Source organism: Scomber japonicus, chromosome 8 (genome assembly GCF_027409825.1).
Source record: "Scomber japonicus isolate fScoJap1 chromosome 8, fScoJap1.pri, whole genome shotgun sequence".
NCBI classification, from domain to species: Eukaryota; Metazoa; Chordata; class Actinopteri; order Scombriformes; family Scombridae; genus Scomber; species Scomber japonicus.
In genome coordinates, this window is record NC_070585.1 from 14,441,128 (window position 1) to 14,457,531 (window position 16,404).

Below are 16,404 nucleotides of genomic sequence, written 5' to 3' on the forward strand. Positions count from 1 at the left end.
AAACAAATAACATTCAGTGCTAATCTTTTTTTTATTTTTTATTTTTGGGCTTTCCATGCCTTTATTTTAGTAAGTAATTGGCAGAGAGGCTGACAGGAATCAGGGAGAGAGAGAGGATAGGTCCCTGGCCAGATTTGAACCAGGCATGTGCTCTAACCACTCAACCACCAGAGTGCTCCAATTACTAATCTTTTATCATCAGATTGACATGTTCATCTATGTTGGTGAATCATTATCCATCTCAAAATAATCTTTTCATACCCAGAAAGCAGAGAGATTAAAGAGCATCTGAGCAACAAGTTTATTCATGTATCGATCACATTTCTAATATTCATATTCCAAACCTTTTTTTTTGAAGATCAAAACATACAAACAAGATGATATCTGATTATTGTGCGCACAGCAGATAAACCAGGTTATACTTTTTCACAACATACCATGAAGATATCAAGTGACTGCAACAGAAGGGTGACTGTTTTGTTATCACACATTTTAACACAAGTCAGCCTTTTAGTCATGTTCAGTCTTTTTACAGGGCAGACACAGATTTTCAACCCAAAGGCTGAGTTGTGGACAGTTCTTCTTTGATAGTGTCCTTCCTTCATATGTCGTTTTTACTTAATCAAAATGCATGCACTGGTGTCTTCCCAGTCTGTGATTTTGATCAACTGTCTTGAGCCTCTCCCTGAAATCTTATGTCTAACTGTCCATTCAACACTCCCATCTATGTTAACCACAGATACAGTAACATAAGACAAAATACCTCGGATACAGCAGCATAGTCAGTTATCTTCATCTTACATTGACCACTAATGACAATGACAACCCACTGACTGATGAATGAACATGGCATCATGTACAGTGAATGCAGCAGACCTGTGAACATCCACCTTCTGTTGGTGACTCCATATGAAGGAATGAATCAACAAGTCAAGACTCACACCTTGTCATCAGGCATGATGCTGTCTTTGTTGATCCCTCCCTTGTCTCTATTCTTCCCAAAGGAGAAAGAAAAAATACCACCAGTAGTCTCTTCTGGTGGTTTCCCTCCCTTTCCCTCCCCTCTTAGAGATATCTGTTGGCAGTCTGTGGGGCTCCCAGGCAGCAGGTTGGGTGTGGAGGGAGTTGGGGTGGTGGACCCCCAGATGTATAACGTTTCCCCCTCAGGGCAAGGTGGAAGACCCTTGCTTAAGTAGCTGGGGCTCGGGCTCGCTGAAGATGGCAGAGTACGCTGACTGCCATTCAAGCAGCTGGAGTTGTGATCGGTGGAGCCTTTGCGTGAGTTTACAGATGAGCCAAAGTTGGAGGAACGGTAATTGTATGACCTCCACCTGGGACGTTTACGTTGGTGACACTGGCATCGGAGGATGCGGATGAAGGCCAGCTTGAACTCGCGGTTGTAGCAGGGGTAGATGATGGGGTTCAGGCAGCTGTTGAAGTAGCCCAGCCAGAAGATCACTTTGAAGAGGACATCAGGAGGGCGCAGGTTCACATTAAAAGACCCTAGGAACAGTAGAATGGAGAATATTAGATTCAGGAGCAGTTGCTTTGTTAAGAAACCTCAAAAACCCTCCAAGGAGTTGTTCAACATTTAGGGAAATATGTTCATCTCACTTTTACATTTTTTTTTATCGTCAAGGGTTGGATGGAAGCAGTGGGAAGCAACTTAGCAGCATTTCTAAAGCTAATAATAGAATAATAATAAAACAAATAAACACACTGAATCACATTGTTTAATATACACACAAACAGAAATGTAAAATATCATTTGTTGCAACAAACAGCGGCTCCCTGGATTCTTGACGTCACTGTGGCGTTGCCCAGCAACCAGAGGAGATGCCAGAGTCCACTTCCCCCTACTTTCAGTCTAAATGCTACACTTAGGTCTTCATATATTACGCACAGACATGAGAGACATATCAATCTTTTCTCATCAGAGCAAATAAGACTTCATCTTTAAACCTCACTGACAGCCATTACATTTTTTATCTTCACATTCAGTAACTTCAATTTAAATTATAGTTGAGATCCCAAAGTTTTCAAAGACACTGAATATGTCAGGATGAATCTAGGAGACATGCTGATAAATGATGATTCAGAATAAGTCTAAAATATTTCAGCTTGATGGAGTTGTGCTATAAAAGATTATTTTTCCAGCCTTGAGGTTACTTAAGATGGGAAAGTGGGAACATAATTTTTTATCGGTTTAAAAACTCATTTAGGGATGTACTCATCAGACTTTTCTCTCCTAGTACTGATTCTGATACCTCAACTCTATTATTATGTTCTATTATTTCTCAGTATCTGCTCATACTGAGAAATAATCTGACACCAGCACTCTTTTTAAAGCAAAGTTTAAGTGTCTATCTCTCAGTGGGATTTGTTGAAATCATTTAAAGGTAGATTTATGATTTATTTGAATGAATGATTGATGGTAACTGATATCAGAAACACTGAATTGTACTCATTATACAGATTGACTGAGGCTGCCCTTTAGTCTGTGACTGCAAGTTACATTTTACCCAATAGGTGGCAGTATTGATTAAGAATAATAAAGTGTTTTTATAGTCTAGAGGGGATAATTAATTCCACATTTTATTGCCATTAAAGAAAGACCTTGTGTTTAGGAAGGCCTTCAGATAAAGTGCTTCCTTTTCAAAAAAGCCAATATAGCAGCTCGGTCACAGTTCATTTGGAGCACTTTCATACAAAATACAGAGAAAGAGAGTGGGATGACCCTGAATCCTTTTCTGGATAAATACACTGTGGGAGACTTGTGTCACTTGGAGAAAAGGGTAGATGTTGTTGTTGATGTTAAAATGAAATGAAATGGCAGACTGTTCTGCGAGAGGTTACTTAGGTTACATTACTTACATTACCACAGCAAGCTTTTCCTTTTTCGCACCTGCAGATATTATCAAGTAGCGAACACATTTGCTAAACATTTAAACAAAGGTAAACAGCTGAAGTTTTGTAAGTGCATGTCTATGTTAATAAGACTCAAGAAGACTTTTCCCACACCTACAAACATCATATACTGTATGCTATTGAGTGTGTCAGGCCTGATTAACATTGTATTAATTTACCCTTTCTCCCACAGCAGCCAAGCTTAAAAGGAGAAAGAATATCTTATGAACTAATGAGGTTACAAGGGGAAGCCTGAGGAATACAAACTAGAGAATTAATAAACACAGCGAGGGCAAGTGTGAGATAAGTGTGAAAGAAACACTTTGTGCGCTTGTGTGTAGGCAGATGTCAGTAAAATTGTGTCTTTGCACCAACCCACATTCTTAAATGAATATCACATTCCTGGAGAGGTCGAGGTTGGACTATAATATATAGGCTTTCAAGCGTGAAATTACCTCTGGTAAGATATTATAGGCAGACGGACACCTCAGCTTGCCTCCTCATTAATACAAGATCAACAGCTCTTACAATTATTTTTAGTGATACAAGCTACATTATATTATACACAGCTGAGGGGTGACATGATGCAGGCTGAAAGGAGTTGCGCCCACTTTGTTAGTTGAAAATAATGAAAAGCATCCCATAGTGTTTCAGTTTGATTTGTGGGAATAATACAATAAACACACACACACTCTCTCTCTCTCTCGTTCTCTCTCTCTCTCTCTCTCTCTCTCTCTCTCTCTCACACACACACACACACACACACACACACACACACACACACACACACACACACACACACACAGACGCACAGACGCATTTCTCCAGTCATTGTGATGAAAGGGATAACAATATGAGCATATGTCACTTCCAACTTTGACTTAACTAAATGGCTCCTAAATGACAGGTGGAGAGACAGGCAGCATGCATGTGTGTGCACGTTTGCGTTTGTGTGTGCGTGTATGCTGTGATTGCCAGACTGTGTGATGAAACTACAGAATGCTGTCTGAATGTGTCTTGGCCTCCTGTATTGTACAGTGGCAGTGGTATTTTCACATGCTATTTTCGCTTCTGGACGGCACTTAAACGCGATTACGTAACTGTGCAAGTTATGCCTGTGATTGGAATACAGAGAAGGGTGGAGGTTTTTTTTTTTCTCTCTCTTCCATCTTCCTTTGGCTATCTTTCTTGGTTGTTGATTGAGTTCGCTGTAAACATTGACGAGTTTTTCCCACTTTGGTTTTTTTTCTTTGTCTAATCACAAACAAAAGAAAAGCCAACGAAGAAAGACACAAGCAGAGCTTACTGTTGTATAAACCATGAAATGGTTTATATTAGTACATGATGAATGACAGCAAGGACATTGAGGTAATCAGCGGATTAAGTTTCACTTGACTGATCAACTTCTTTTTTCAGTACTGGATAATACTTTATACTAATTACTTTATAATAATTAGTAAATGTAATGATAATATTATTCAGTAGAAAAATGTGTGATGCTGGCAAAGATCCAACATGCTTATACATTTTCAGAAAATGTTTTATTATCGTTGTTACAGCATCAACAAGTATTTCTGTGCTCTGTGGTAATGCGTAAATTAACATAATTTATAAATAGTGAAAAATATGTATTAAAATGTTCCTGTTCTTTTTTCTTCCAACAAAAACCCAAATATTAAAAATTCAAATAAAAAGAGAACAAATAGAAAAGCAGAACACCCTGGCATTGGAGAAGCTGGAACTAGAGAATGTTTTGTTAAAAGCTGTCAATTATCAAAATAGTTGCTGATTTCTGTTGAATGAATGAACTGAATTAATTAATTAATTTTCACACATTACCTATGTCTGTTTTTTTTTCTTTTTCTTTTTACATAATAGACTTAAGAACATACGTCTGGGTGAAGTAAGGCACAATTGGTCCAGTTGGGAGTTTTTTTGAAGAGCATGGGCATGAGAACAGTTGGCACCGGTTGTTTGAACTTGCTGCCTCTTTGACACTGAAGATATACTTAAGAAAATAATATCTAAAAGGGCAAACACAGCTGCACAAAGATCTCTGCTTACCTCCCAGGAAGCACTCCTAAACATCTAGAGACCCCTTCAGAGACCATAAGGTGGGACACTGCCGGCATTTCCCTTTTTCTAAGTTAGGATAAAAGTGTAGGAAAGACAAAACAAAGTCTGGTTGACAACAGGTCTTCCTGTAGCCAGATATGGTGCATGTTTGTATGTCTAAGTTTTGTGTGGTCCACTTTTGTCCAATGAAAAGTTCCATAGTATAAAGCGGATGTGAGGATTTGTAATGCAAGACAATGGTGTATTGATAACCATGTGAGGGTTATTGTTGCGGGTCCTGCTCTTTCTGTTAAAAGAAAAGTTTACACCTCCTTCCTGAAGATGATCACACTAGCACCCACCCACACACACGCACACACGCACACACACGCACACACACGCACACACACGCACACATACACCTCACTATGAAACACAGGAACATCTTAACAAAACAGAACATCCTGTTATTCAAACTAATTGGAAGAAGCACTGCTTATTCTGTGCCATGTAAAACACACACACACACACACACACACACACACTCACACTCACACTCACACTCACACACACAAACACACACACACACACACACACACACACACACACACATCCTGTTTCAAAACATAGCCGGAAATATAATTAATAAGTCTTGATCTAAGAGGACAGAAGTGTTATTGCTTTCAATGAAACCGCTGTATGAAGCTATTTTTGGAAAATTGGTTTGACATCCCAGAGACCCCCCACTCTCACCCGTGCTGCCCTGTGGCCCCTTCTAGTCGGGTCTGCCACCTTCTTCTTCTCCATTGCTTCGACACTTAACACTCTCATTATTTTTCCCCTTCAAAAACCATTTCAATTACCCTCAGAGCACAAGGGGCCGGCCAGCTCAGTGTAAAAAAAAAAAAATCATTAACATGCACGTACACACACAAACACACAAACACACAAACACACACACACACACACGTACCAAAAAAACAACAATTGGTTAACACCTTGAAGTGTTGGTTTCTCTCCCAGTTGGACTCACTGCATGCACCACTTGCTAAATGTGAGCCCTTCACAGGACATTAGTGCCTGCACTGAGTGTTAAAGAGCTGCGGGAAAATGTGTGCAATGAATTAACGCGTGTATCCCCCCGAGGATGGATGATTTCTCTTTGGCTGAGCTGGGAGATGAGAACAAGAGCTCATTGAAACCTAAATATGGACCTGTCCCTCATGTGCGTTGTGTTAACCTCATCAACTGAAGTGAACTCTGTGTTTTCCTTAAATTTTAAAAGTTAATAAACAAACGCTTGCAATACTTAAATCAGATTATGTCTGCTGAGCTTTGTTTAGCTTTGTTGTCTTTGTTTTTCAAGCATAAATGCCCAACATTCTCAGAAATCTGCCTCTCAAATGTGTGGATTTGCTCCTTTACTCACCTTAAATTATAGTAAACATGCGACTGTTGGTCAGACAAAATCAAGCAATCTGACCACCTGTTTACTATTTCTTTACAAACAAAAATGAATACATGATAAACATGTGTTAGTAGTCCTGCACATTTGATTTTAGCTCTATGTGGAAAATGTGCTTACAACTGGAGTTTAATTCTTTTGATGTGTATTTTATATTAGAGCTGTGATGATTAGCTGATTAGTCGCTTGACAAAAAAATTAATTGCCAGTTATTTTAAGAACTGATTTTTAATAAATACTCAAATTGCGACTAAAATTCAGTCATTTATATGACACTAAACTTGGATTGTGGACTGATGTGACAAATTCTATATACTCTATTTGCTTTTTCTGATGTTTTGTTGAAGCAATATTAAGCTTATATTCTACATAAACCTATGTTTCTTTGATGAATCATAATAAAAGATGATAAAAAGCAAACTCAATAAATTAAAAAGATTTCTAAACCAAGTTATGGATTATCAATCTGACTGCTGTATCAGATTGGAAAATGGAAATATCTTGTACATAATTCTCATACATGTTTCTCTGCCAGTCAACATGGACTACACTTTATCTTTGGAAACCTTTGTAATGTGGACTTTAATTTAAAATAAAGACTGTGTGTTTGTCTTTGTATTACTCTGTGTTTGAACAGTGTTTAGCTGGCCAACACATTGTTTTCATAGACTCTCACTCGTGGGACAGGTGCAGTTGAAGCAATTTTTATAGTGTTAATGAAAAAATATATTGTTGTCATCAAAGATAAAACAGCATTTTGGTGCAACTTTGCAGCTTTCATTGGTTGTTTTCCCTAAAAGCTTTTTTTAAACTAAATATCCTGGGTTGTTACTGTGTCATTTCTTCACGATGTGATACAAGAATGTGCTATGAAATAAGTTTATTTATGTCACCCTTACTGACAAAACAAGTTACATTAGTGATCGGTGAGTGTTTTGGAAACTTTGAGCTAGTTTTTGTCCAAGGAAGCTTGCATGGAGTAACAGTAACATAAAACATTGATGTAATGTTTATAATCCTGAAGTCTGTATACCTTACTTTGCTCCAAGTTAAAGGCGTAAAAGGAGATGCGCTAATTTAAAACCTGGACAGACCCAAACTCTGGGACTTGTAGCTTCGTGTTTGCCATTTAAGTACAAAAACAAAAACAAGGTATTTACAGAATATTTGAAACAAAAAAAGGAGAGAACATGAAGCAGTTCAGGAGGTTTTTAAATGACTTAACGTCTGAAGCTAGGACCTACAGGGTTAGAAGTCAGAGTGGTTTGTATCATCTTGTAATTCAGTGGCACAGTTTCTCAAAATCCTACATGAGCATGCTTGAATACATCCACATAAACACACATAACTATTTCAGCATCCTTTCACAAACAGGCAGAATGCACGTGCCTTGCACCGCCACCCGCACACACACACAAGACAACCAGAAACCCCCAAATACATTAGGTACCAGAGGAAGGAGCAGAGTAATAACAAGTGTGAGACAGGAAATCCCACTATGTGGGTGGAGACTAATGAAAACTCATGGAGCAAGACAAGGAACACCACTGCCCTGTCAGACTTTACGTAAGTTCTGACATAAGTCACACGAGTGCAGACGAACAAATCTAAATTGAAGAACAACAACATCTCCCACAAATACCTCTTTTTAGAAATAGAGGAGGCTCTAGTGCAGGGGAAGAGAACAGTTTCTGTGTCCTGCTTTGATAAATTGTATTATGGATTATAATTGGATTAAGTGGTTGTATTATGTGAATTCCCCGCCAGAAGACTTTGGACTTGGTTTTCATTTATGCATCTCTCAGGCTAGTTAAATATTAGCATGAAATTGTGTTGTATGATTTTTTGTCACAATGTATCAGTATGCTACACCAGAGATTGTACAGAGCAAAGTAGCCTTTGGGGGTTTCTTGGCAGCTTGTTGATTAGTATTACATAAACAGGCCCCTCCTGAATCTTCAGTTCCCTTTGTTCTCCGAAATCTCTACGATCGGAAAATCTTTGAAAAATTACATTTGTTATGTGCCTTTGGCATCTCACTAGAAATGCCCCGTGTGTAATGTGTGTGTGGCCATGTGAGGATGTGATGAGCTGCAGCACAAAAACAAAGGCACATAGGACCACAGTGTACGTACATGCAAAAGGACACATGCTGATACACAAACACACATTCACAAAGATGTGCAACCATAACCTTCAGTGTCACAAGGGACCAATATCATGGCAATCAGGAAATCAGACAAATTACCATCTAAAGTACAGCAGCCATGCTTCTCCAGACTCTGTTCAGTGATCCCTTCTGTCTGAACGTCATTGTAAATAAAGACTTAATGTTTTCTTAACCTCCTTGCCACCAAACGGCCCACAGCATGAGCAGTTCACCGCAGAATATATTGTTTAATTTCCTCTGCTGTTTCTTGAACAAGCATGACTGTGAGATTGCCAGTCTCAGTGGCATCAGGGGGCCTGCCAGGGCCCCCTGATGCCACAGGCATACAGGCCTCTGGATCAACTGACCAGAGCAGATGGAGGCCACCTACTCATCACTTGGCACGCACAAAGAGTGTATTTGTTGCATCAATGGATTAATGGAGACTTAGGGAATAATGCAAAGATAACACTAATAATGTTTGGATAAGCTTGTGAAGAATTCCGTCTCAGACTCTTAAAAACATGTGCTCTATCCCTCGTTCTAGGCCCTGAATTCAGAGACTACAACGTCAGTGTGGCAGTGGCTTTTGACATAATAAATGCCGCGGAATTGGAAATTTTTGCACAAATATAAAGTGTGGCTCATAAAATATAATACAGACTAACTTCCATAAAGAGGCTGAGTATTATATGGGTAACATTTACTGTGCCTTATACTGAATGCTGCAGTAATATATTGGTGATGTTATTCTATATCCCTGCAGTTTAAAATGACCACCACAGTATATCAAAGCCCACTCAAGTTTGGTGACAATTCAGAGCAGTAAATGCTACCCCAGAGACTTTTCCAGTGCCAGCTATAGATATGATTTATAAGGCCTGCAGCTGCTTTAACTGCCTCACATTAACTTCGTACAGACATAGGCTATAGATGGTTTTAATATCTTCTCCGCAAGTCTCATTACCTAATTGAATATTATTTCTTTCTTTTATTAAAAAATGGAGTTGATTATGAGAAAATGAGTACGGTGTTGTATTTTTTTGTAGATGGACAAACAGAAGTTTCATTTATGACTAATATCATAAATAAAAAGTGAACATCATAAGCCAGTTTATGACCACATCAGCAAATGAGCTTGAGGGAACAGTATGAATTGACCCGTTGAACCTACCTATGGGCAAGGCGAGAAAGAAGGGAAGCCAACAAAGCGTAAACATGCCGACCACAACTCCCAAAGTTTTGGCCGCTTTCTTCTCCCGGGAGAATTTCAGAAGTTTCACCGTGAGGGAACTTCTTGCCTGGTGTGCGCGGCCCTTGCCGGTGTTGGAGGTGCCGGGCTCGTCCTGCACCTGAGATCCCTTGTGGATCCTCAGTGTCAGTTCGCTGGAGTTCATCCTCTCGCGCATCACCCCGGCCTCCAGGTTCTTAGTGGTCCGTTTGGCGACTATGTACACCCGGCAGTACATGGCCAGTATAACGATGAGAGGGATATAGAAGGAGCCGAGGGAGGAGAAGAGCGCGTAAAACGGCTCCTCGGTGATGGGGCACATGGTGTCGTCCGGCGACGGCGGCTGTTTCCACCCAAACAGAGGTCCGATGGAGATGACCACGGACAACACCCACACCCCGAGCATGGCCAACAGAGCCCGCTTCTCGGTCACGATGCCCGGGTACTGCAACGGGTAGCTCACTCCGATGTAACGGTCGATGGATATTACGCACAGACTCATGATAGACGCGGTGCAGCACAGCACATCCACCGCCGCCCAGATATCACAGAAGATCCTACCGAACACCCAGTAGTCTAGGATCTCCAAAGTGGCTGACACCGGCAGCACTGTCGTGCCCAGCAGTAGGTCGGCGATGGCCAGGTTGATGATGAAGTAGTTCGTCGGGGTCCGCAGGTGCCTGTTGCATACCACCGAGAGGATGACGAGGATGTTGCCGGCGATGGCGAACACGATGAAAGCCCCCAGCACCAAGGCGAGCGGGATGGCTCGGGAGAGGGCCACTTCGCTGTGCTCCGTGTGGTTTCCCCCGGAGCTGTTGGTGAAGTTGACCTGGGATGATACACTCGGAGTTCCGTCAAATTCCGAGGAACCATTTTTCCACAAGTTTGTGACATTGTCAGTGCTCAGACTCATTTTGACTCGAGAGGTCCTCCATAGCAGGCTGCAGATCACTTGTTACCGCAACTCACGAAAGAGCGTAAACAAACATAAATAAACCGCACAGATGGTCTAAATCTGCATGGCGTAATTGCGCGTTGGCAATTTTGTCTCCAAATCGTGCTGAGAAGTGACATCAGACAAAACCGCTCACTGTACAGTCGTACAGTCCCCATGCAGTCCCGCTCCCACCACTCTCCTGAGGGCTCAGTGGAGAAGTGAGGGGGGCAGCAGTCATCTCCTGCCTCCTCTCCACCACACACAGCTCTGCCATATACTGACCAAACATACCTAAACACGAGCCTGTGAGGCGCGCATGACGCATCACTACTGCCCCGGCACCACAGAAAAAACATCTATTTGCATCATTTTGTGCAACTTTGTAAGATGGAGCAGAGAGTTGCGCGTTTTCAGGGAAGCGCCTCTGTGTGTCATGTATTTGTTTATCCTCACTGTGGGAGGGTGCTTAACTGGGAAATTGAAATTGAAAAGTGAAAGATGCTCGTGCCAAATACACCTATTGTTGATCTTGAATTGGAGGTCCCCAGAAAGGCATTATACTATCATGGCAGTAAAAAGGAGGAAATGCATCATATAAAATAAAGCCGTAGCCACATTTGTTCCAGTGTAAATAAGCCATGAAATGAGATCTACTCAGTTTTCTTCTTTGTGTGGTCCCAGAAAATATTTAGGATGTGCAGACAGGCAGCTTAAATTGTTAAGCCTGGAAAGGTCAAATTGATTAAGTTCAAAAGTAGATAAGAAAATCACATTAAATCCCTCTGCTATAACAGGTATTTCTTGTGAAATAGATTCCTATTTTGGTCAAACGCAGGAGTTCCTCAAAGTAATCTCATTTTGCATGTGAGCTCTGTTAGTGAGGAGTGACTGATTTAATGGGCTGAGTCCAGACACATGCACATTCCTAAAATTGTGGTTCCTCCTGTTTAAGAGGTTTTTGGTTACTTATGATGCAACACTTTTGAGGGATGAATAAGATCAAAAGCTGCCTCTGAAAAAAAAACCCTCAAATATTTGCAACCATTTATTACATTGTAAGTTACTGTAAAGAGAAACTCCCACCTTTTAGGGATCTTTAAAGCGAAGGTGTATGAATGTGTTTTTTTTACTCATAAACCAGACTGAATATTATCAGATTTTACTTTTCCAAAACAGAACATTAGTTTTTATAGTCTTTGACTGCATTGACTTTAATCTTACTTTAGTTTATTATTCTCAGCCAAGTTTAGATGATAAGATGAAGTAGTCTGCTTTAATTAGTTTTTTTTTCATAATAAGCATCTTTAATGTTTTTAGACGATTCTTTTTGAACACTTTTAAAAAAAAAATATAAAAATAAGTCTTTATTTTTTAAATGGTTTTATATCTTTTAATTTTTTCAGGTAAACATAATAATTTTAAGCATCAATCTGTGCTGTTTCTTCTCTGATGTTCCCTTCAAGTTCAGTTATTAAATCTTGCTTATCTGTATGCCTTCAGTACATTATGGTTGGATGAACACGAGGAACACATTCCCAAAATATGCCGTTCATGTACAGATGATACTGATATTATGGTGATTGGTGATGTACCTTTTAGAATTCATTAATGTTAACAAGTTGACTATTATTTTGCTTTTTCTAAGGATCCCTCAGAAACTATATTCAATTATGAAATAAATGGATACTTAAATACGTGGATGCAATGAAAAGTTAAATCAGAAGACAAAGTTTGAATTTTAATAAATGTCTCTTTCTTTGGTGCTTAGCTCCACCTTCTTCTCAGTCATGTCCCTCCCCTACGTTTGTCTTGCTGTCAGGTTAAGTAGTTGTAATTATGAGTTCATAACTCATTTAGTTTCTTCACTATAATAAATCAAGAGCCATATCTTAATCCTAGCTGAACATAAATTTAACAAATTTGGTCCCAAAGTTTACTTTCAGATTACTTAAAGAAGTTTTTAAGTTTGACAAAACATTTGAGTCTTATAAATAACACAACCAACCATAATGAATAAGTGCAGATTTCAGCAGGCACCTTTTGGCTCTTCCAATTAGACCTCCAGCCAGCAGCAAATCAAGAGCTCCCTAATTGTAACCATGTGGGGCAGCATACCTTTAGAGAAGATTAGGCATTAGAAGCTCATGCAGTGTCTCAACCTTTCAACAGGCACCAGAGTACTCAGGTGTTATGAGCATCTTTCTTAAACGATGAATCATCCGGAATTATATCAATTCATATCTGAGACCGGATTTCAGCACTGGGATAAAGCGCATTACACTGTCCATTTCACTTGACTGAGTACACTAAACTTTCAAATAACATAAAAGATTATGCTGCTCAAAGTACTGCCAAGTGCTTCAGGTGAGAAAAATCTGGAGAAAAGTCTCACATCTTTCCATGGTTATTTGACTTCTGCTGGGACATCCTCTGCCTTTCTGTGTGTGCTTGAGTGGTGAGGATTTGCGTTTAGTTCAAGAAGATCAACTTTTCTTCCTGGCTGGGCAAACAACATAAATCTTGTATTATATAACACACAGAGCAGTTTTATTTCTTTTTAAAGACAGAGCTCCTAGTTTTGCAGTCATTTGTCATTATTTTCATCATATGTAACATTAATCAAATAAGATTAAGAAAGAACATGTTTTCTCTGGACTGCAGATAAAGACATTTTCACATTCGGCATATTTTGTTTGCAATGTCAAAGATTTATCTCTGTTAGGTTCTGTTGAAACAGTTATATTTTAAGGTTTACTTGAGTGAGTTTTGTTTCAGTCTGACATGGCTCATCATGATTTAAAACAATATTTAATGTAATTTCTGGGTGATTTCCAGATCTTTTGCATTAAACTGTTTGGTTGAATGTTTTTCCTGCTGTGAGGAGTTTAAAGGTGAGAATCTCCCTTTGACCCGATGTTCTGTTCGACAGCCTGACCCCCGTGTTGTCTGGTCATGGCAGTGTGTTGCTCACTGAAAGCATATGTTCAGCATTATCCAGTTCAACTTTCATCATAACCCTGATTGATAAGCAGAAGAAGCGATTTAACAGCACTAACGACAGTTGTGGCACTTGTCAGGTCTGAAGTGTAGAAACTATGTAACCCTAACCCCTAACCCCTAACCCTTTCCATAAGCTTTCAACCTAACCGGACAGTGATTCTGACAACAAATCTGGCACTTGGGAAGCAAACGAGCAGTTTACAGACTACATTTATATAACAAAAGGGTTCTCATTTAAAGTCAAAGTTCCGCTTGTAGTTGTTAGATGTTTTTATCCCATCATTTGGCAGATAGATGCCAGCTGGAAGTGAAGCCCACACACAAACCTAATCTATAGCAGCCCACCTGGATGAGTGGGCTCCTGCTGCCTGCCTGTGTAGTCTCTCCCACACCTTATATGGATGATGTTGTGTAATGTGCCAAGACCCAGAAAGTACTTTATGTTGTATAACTGTTTTTTGGGATTAGTAATATGATTTTGGAATGACCATAAATAGACTCAAGGAGCCAAGATCGAGAACGCGATTAGCTCTTCCAGTTTTGTCGCTCCTCTCCAAACACTTGTCTCTGAGAGAAATGTTATACTACTTAAAGTCATAGATAACAGGATATACTACATCGTCCAATAACGGAAGGATTGAGGCTTGTACACTTTGCATTTTTCACTCCGAGGAAGTTTTAGCATATTTAGAGTAATAAGCTTGATGCATGTACCTGTAATTATGTGAGAGGACAAATCCATCATCAGTAAGGTTATTAATACCTTTTTAAAGCAATCCTTCAAACTTTTGTCCATTCACCAAAACACTGCAAGTATGAAGGTAAAAAAATCTATTGAACCAAAACCAAAATATTTTATAATAATTTTATAATGTCAAGGTTTTATCGCTTTGACTTTATTTACAGTTTAGATGTGATTTCTCATCTTCAAGGCTGGTATGTTACATTTGAGAGGGAGAGATAAATGAGAAAAGAAGACAGGACAAAGAATTTCAAAGAGTCTTCTCACAGCATTGCACACAGTGTGATCAGTCAGACCTGGCTGTTGGAGATAGCATCCTCCACCTGCATGACCAAGGATCTAACACCTTTTTCAGCTTCCTTGTTGATGGCCCTGCTCACTGGATAAAAGGGCAAAGAAGAAGAAGGAGTAGAAAATTGGAAGTGACAACAGTGTGGCCAAAATCAACACTCCTTGATTTGAGCAAAAACATATTTAAAAGTTCATCTGAAGATAACGTAAGGCTTCAGCAATCTGAATTAGTCAAATGAAGTGGGTATTCTCCACAGTCATTTTAGTGCTCTCTTTGTGTCTCAGTGTGCAGTGGAAGGATAATAACGAATGGACAGTAACAGAAAGACTAATTTGGATGTATGAAGCTTCATATTAGTTTCAAATAGATGTTTAAATACATTTCACTTACATTGAAAGTATATCATGAAGGGATCCCTTACAAAAAGACACAAGAAAAACATGTGACAGTGTTCATTTGGGCACCTGGCTATTGTTTGAAGACAACTTTAAAAATTGCAAAACTATCCATTAATAATGGTTCTATGATTATGTTTCTATCAACACAACAATCTATCATAATAATATGATAAAAATATATGAGTGAAAGCTTAAGTAACAGTCATCACTGGCATTATGGAGATCATTTTACCATTTTTATTTTGTCTTTGCAATCTGATAAAGCACAAAAAGTATGTGCAGTAATAGTTAGAGTAACAAAGCTTTCCATTCATATCACACTGTACCTGATATTCTCTTCTGTTTTTTCAACACTGTACCCTCCCTTGTAAAAACAAAGTAATCCCGTCTGGTTTTCCTCAAGAGAGCTGCAGTTTCACACCTCAGCTTGTGGATGTGACAGCACATTTCCCATCAACCACATCACTGAAACCAGACTCAGGCCGGCAGAAGCGAAGATCACAGCAGCAGAAGAGTTAATTTTTTTGTTTCCCCGACAACGGACATCTGGGGCTGCTGTCAAATCTATCTTTTTATGGATCTTGGACAAAAAATGCACATATATGTCCAAGCCTCTAAAGAGTGTCACTCAAAATGGGAAGTGAAGTTAAAACGTCCTGAGGGCAATTACTGAGAATCAATTTGTCAGGCGGTGAAAGATAATAATGGCAACAACTTAATTTCCACAGATTAACTGACCAGTTACCAATTATCTGTCTTCTCTTGGGTCTTTTATATTAAACCAAAACCTCAACAACCTTATTATTTCATTTGTCATATGTTATTTTCTTTTATTCTTATGGACGTGCTTGTCTTAATTCAACAGCTGCAAGACAGATTCTTCCAGACAGTGCACAGAAATATAGCGTTGCATTGTTGAATAAAGAAGAAGTGATGAGTAGAAACCATCTCAGCTTTCCATAAATCTAACTGCTTATTTTAGCCCTTCGCTAATGTTTTGTGAATGCAGATCTGCTTATGCTGCTTTGCAAATGCCTTCTGCTGCAAATGGGAATACCTGCTGATACGGTGGATATTATATAAACAGCCCTGATCAGATATAATTTAATATACCCTACAATGAGCACATTACACATTGCTTTCCCGGCCCACTTATCCCGTGTCAAATTGGAATTTGTGTATAAACAGCAACTAGACAATTTTCTTACATTTCACACTGCTTATC

General features: G+C 39.4%; 1 protein-coding gene across 1 annotated transcript; it reads right to left on the reverse strand.

Annotated features, from left to right (window-relative positions):
* Positions 1–128: 128 nt before the first annotated feature.
* LOC128362944 (alpha-1A adrenergic receptor-like) lies at positions 129–10,924 on the reverse strand. The gene is made up of 2 exons (XM_053323814.1): positions 9,751–10,924; positions 129–1,503 (listed from the first exon to the last, which is right to left on the reverse strand). The coding sequence occupies exons 1-2, from the start codon at positions 10,721–10,723 to the stop codon at positions 938–940; spliced, it is 1,539 nt and encodes a 512-aa protein (XP_053179789.1). The 5' UTR covers positions 10,724–10,924; the 3' UTR covers positions 129–937.
* Positions 10,925–16,404: the final 5,480 nt, after the last annotated feature.

What these genes read in the sequence shown, in the direction of transcription:
- LOC128362944 (XM_053323814.1), bottom strand. Translation starts at nt 10,723, where the DNA reads ATGAGTCTGAGCACTGACAATGTCACAAACTTGTGGAAAAATGGTTCC. An exon ending in CTTTCTCGCCTTGCCCATAG is followed by an intron (nt 1,504 to 9,750) that starts GTAGGTTCAACG and finishes TACTGTTCCTAG; the next exon opens with GGTCTTTTAATGTGAACCTG.